The sequence below is a fragment of the Phaethon lepturus genome, unplaced genomic scaffold, assembly GCF_000687285.1.
Source record: "Phaethon lepturus isolate BGI_N335 unplaced genomic scaffold, ASM68728v1 scaffold26432, whole genome shotgun sequence".
NCBI classification, from domain to species: domain Eukaryota; kingdom Metazoa; phylum Chordata; class Aves; order Phaethontiformes; family Phaethontidae; genus Phaethon; species Phaethon lepturus.
In genome coordinates, this window is record NW_010524467.1 from 1 (window position 1) to 1,607 (window position 1,607).

Consider the following 1,607-nt stretch of genomic DNA (forward strand, 5'->3'; position numbering starts at 1 on the left):
TGTGTCCCCCCTCCAGGGAGGACCTGGGGGTCTCTTGAGTGTCCCCCTGCCCTACTGCCCCCCAACTTTAATCACTGGGGGTCCATAAGCCCTGAAATAGAGGGTACAGAGGTGCCCGTGTCCCACATTGACCCCCTCAGGGTGCCTGTGTCCCCCCTGTTAACCCCCCCAGGGTGATCTTGGGGTGCCCACATCCCCCATTAACCCCCCGGGGTGCCCGTGTGCCCCCCCATTAACCCCTCGCCGGCCGGTACCATGGAGAACTGGTCCTCCTCCACCTCGGCCTCGCTGCCCTCGCGCGGCTCCATGGGGACGTTGTGGATCCGCACCAGCATCTTGGCGGCCGCGTTTCTCTTCGCCAGCTTCTTGGAGGTGCCGCTGCCTGCGAGGAGGGGACAAGGGACACCGAGGTGAGCCTGGCACCCTGTCATGTGTGTCCCCCACGCACACCTCGGGGGTGCCCCAGCCCCGTACCGATCTCCACGAAGCGTTCCACGCGGCAGGTCATGGTGAACTCCTTGCGATGCGCCGGCCCCGACTCCTGCGTCACCGTGTATTCGGGCAGGCGCCAGCCCTTCTGCACCACCAGCTCCTGGGGGGGATGCACAGACAAATGGGGGGGTCTGGGGAGGGCGAGGCCACAGCCTTCCCCCCCAAAATGGGGAGAGCTGCCCCCAGAAAGGAGCTGCCATCCCCAAAACGGACACTGCCATACCCCAAACGGACAGGGCCAGCCCCAAAATGGGTCCACTGCCCCCAAAATAGGATTAACCATCCCCAAAATGGGAATAACCGTCTCCAAAATGGGAATAACCGTCTCCAAAATGGGGATAACTGTCCCCAAATGGGGATAATTGCCCCCCAGAAAAGAAATAACTGTCACCAAAATGGGATAACTGTCCCTAAATGGGTCCACTGTCTTCAAAATGGGTCCACCATCCCCAAAACAGGGATAACTGTCCCCAAAATGGGAATAACCACCCCCAGAATGGGGATAACTGTCCCCAAATGGGGATAATTGCCCCCCCAAAAGAGGTAACTGTCCACAGAATGGGGCTAACTGTCCCTAAATGGGTCCACTGTCCTCAAAATGGGTCCACCAACCCCAAAATGGGTCCTCCATCCCCAAAATGGGGATACCATCCCCAAAACAGGATAGCTGTCCCCAAAATGGGGATAACAGTCCCCAAAAGGGGCAAGAGCCGTGCTCCAGCTGCAGAGAGGCAGTCCCCAAAGCTCACCACCATCCCCAAAATGGGTAAGGTCACCCCCAAAGGGGCATGCCCCCCGCGAAACAGGCTTGTCACCCCCAAAACAGGGATCCCCTCTCGTCCCGGCGCACAGCATCACCCACCTGCAGAGCCCCCACGGGGTTACACTCTGACTGGGGGGGTGACACGGGCGTCTTCATCTCCAGGGGGGTGCCCCTGTGTGGGGCAGACGGGCACGGCGTGAGGGGAGCACGGTGGAGGGGCAGCCCTGAGCCCCTCCATGCCAGGACCCCCACGTTGGGGAGGCAAGGGGGTGTAACAGGGGTGCCAGGAGCTGGGGGCCTGGGGGGACGGGGACAGTCACCCACCCCGTTACCTGGGCGAGGGTAGTGGCAC

The 1,607-nt window shown here is 61.4% G+C and overlaps 1 protein-coding gene across 1 annotated transcript; it reads right to left on the reverse strand.

Annotated features, from left to right (window-relative positions):
• Positions 1-254: 254 nt before the first annotated feature.
• On the reverse strand, positions 255-1,427 carry LOC104617214 (RISC-loading complex subunit TARBP2-like; the record flags this gene model as incomplete). Its single annotated transcript, XM_010282467.1, has 3 exons — positions 255-382; positions 475-592; positions 1,355-1,427. Coding segments are annotated over 3 exons (319 nt in total), but the record flags the coding sequence as incomplete, so codon positions are not given.
• Positions 1,428-1,607: the final 180 nt, after the last annotated feature.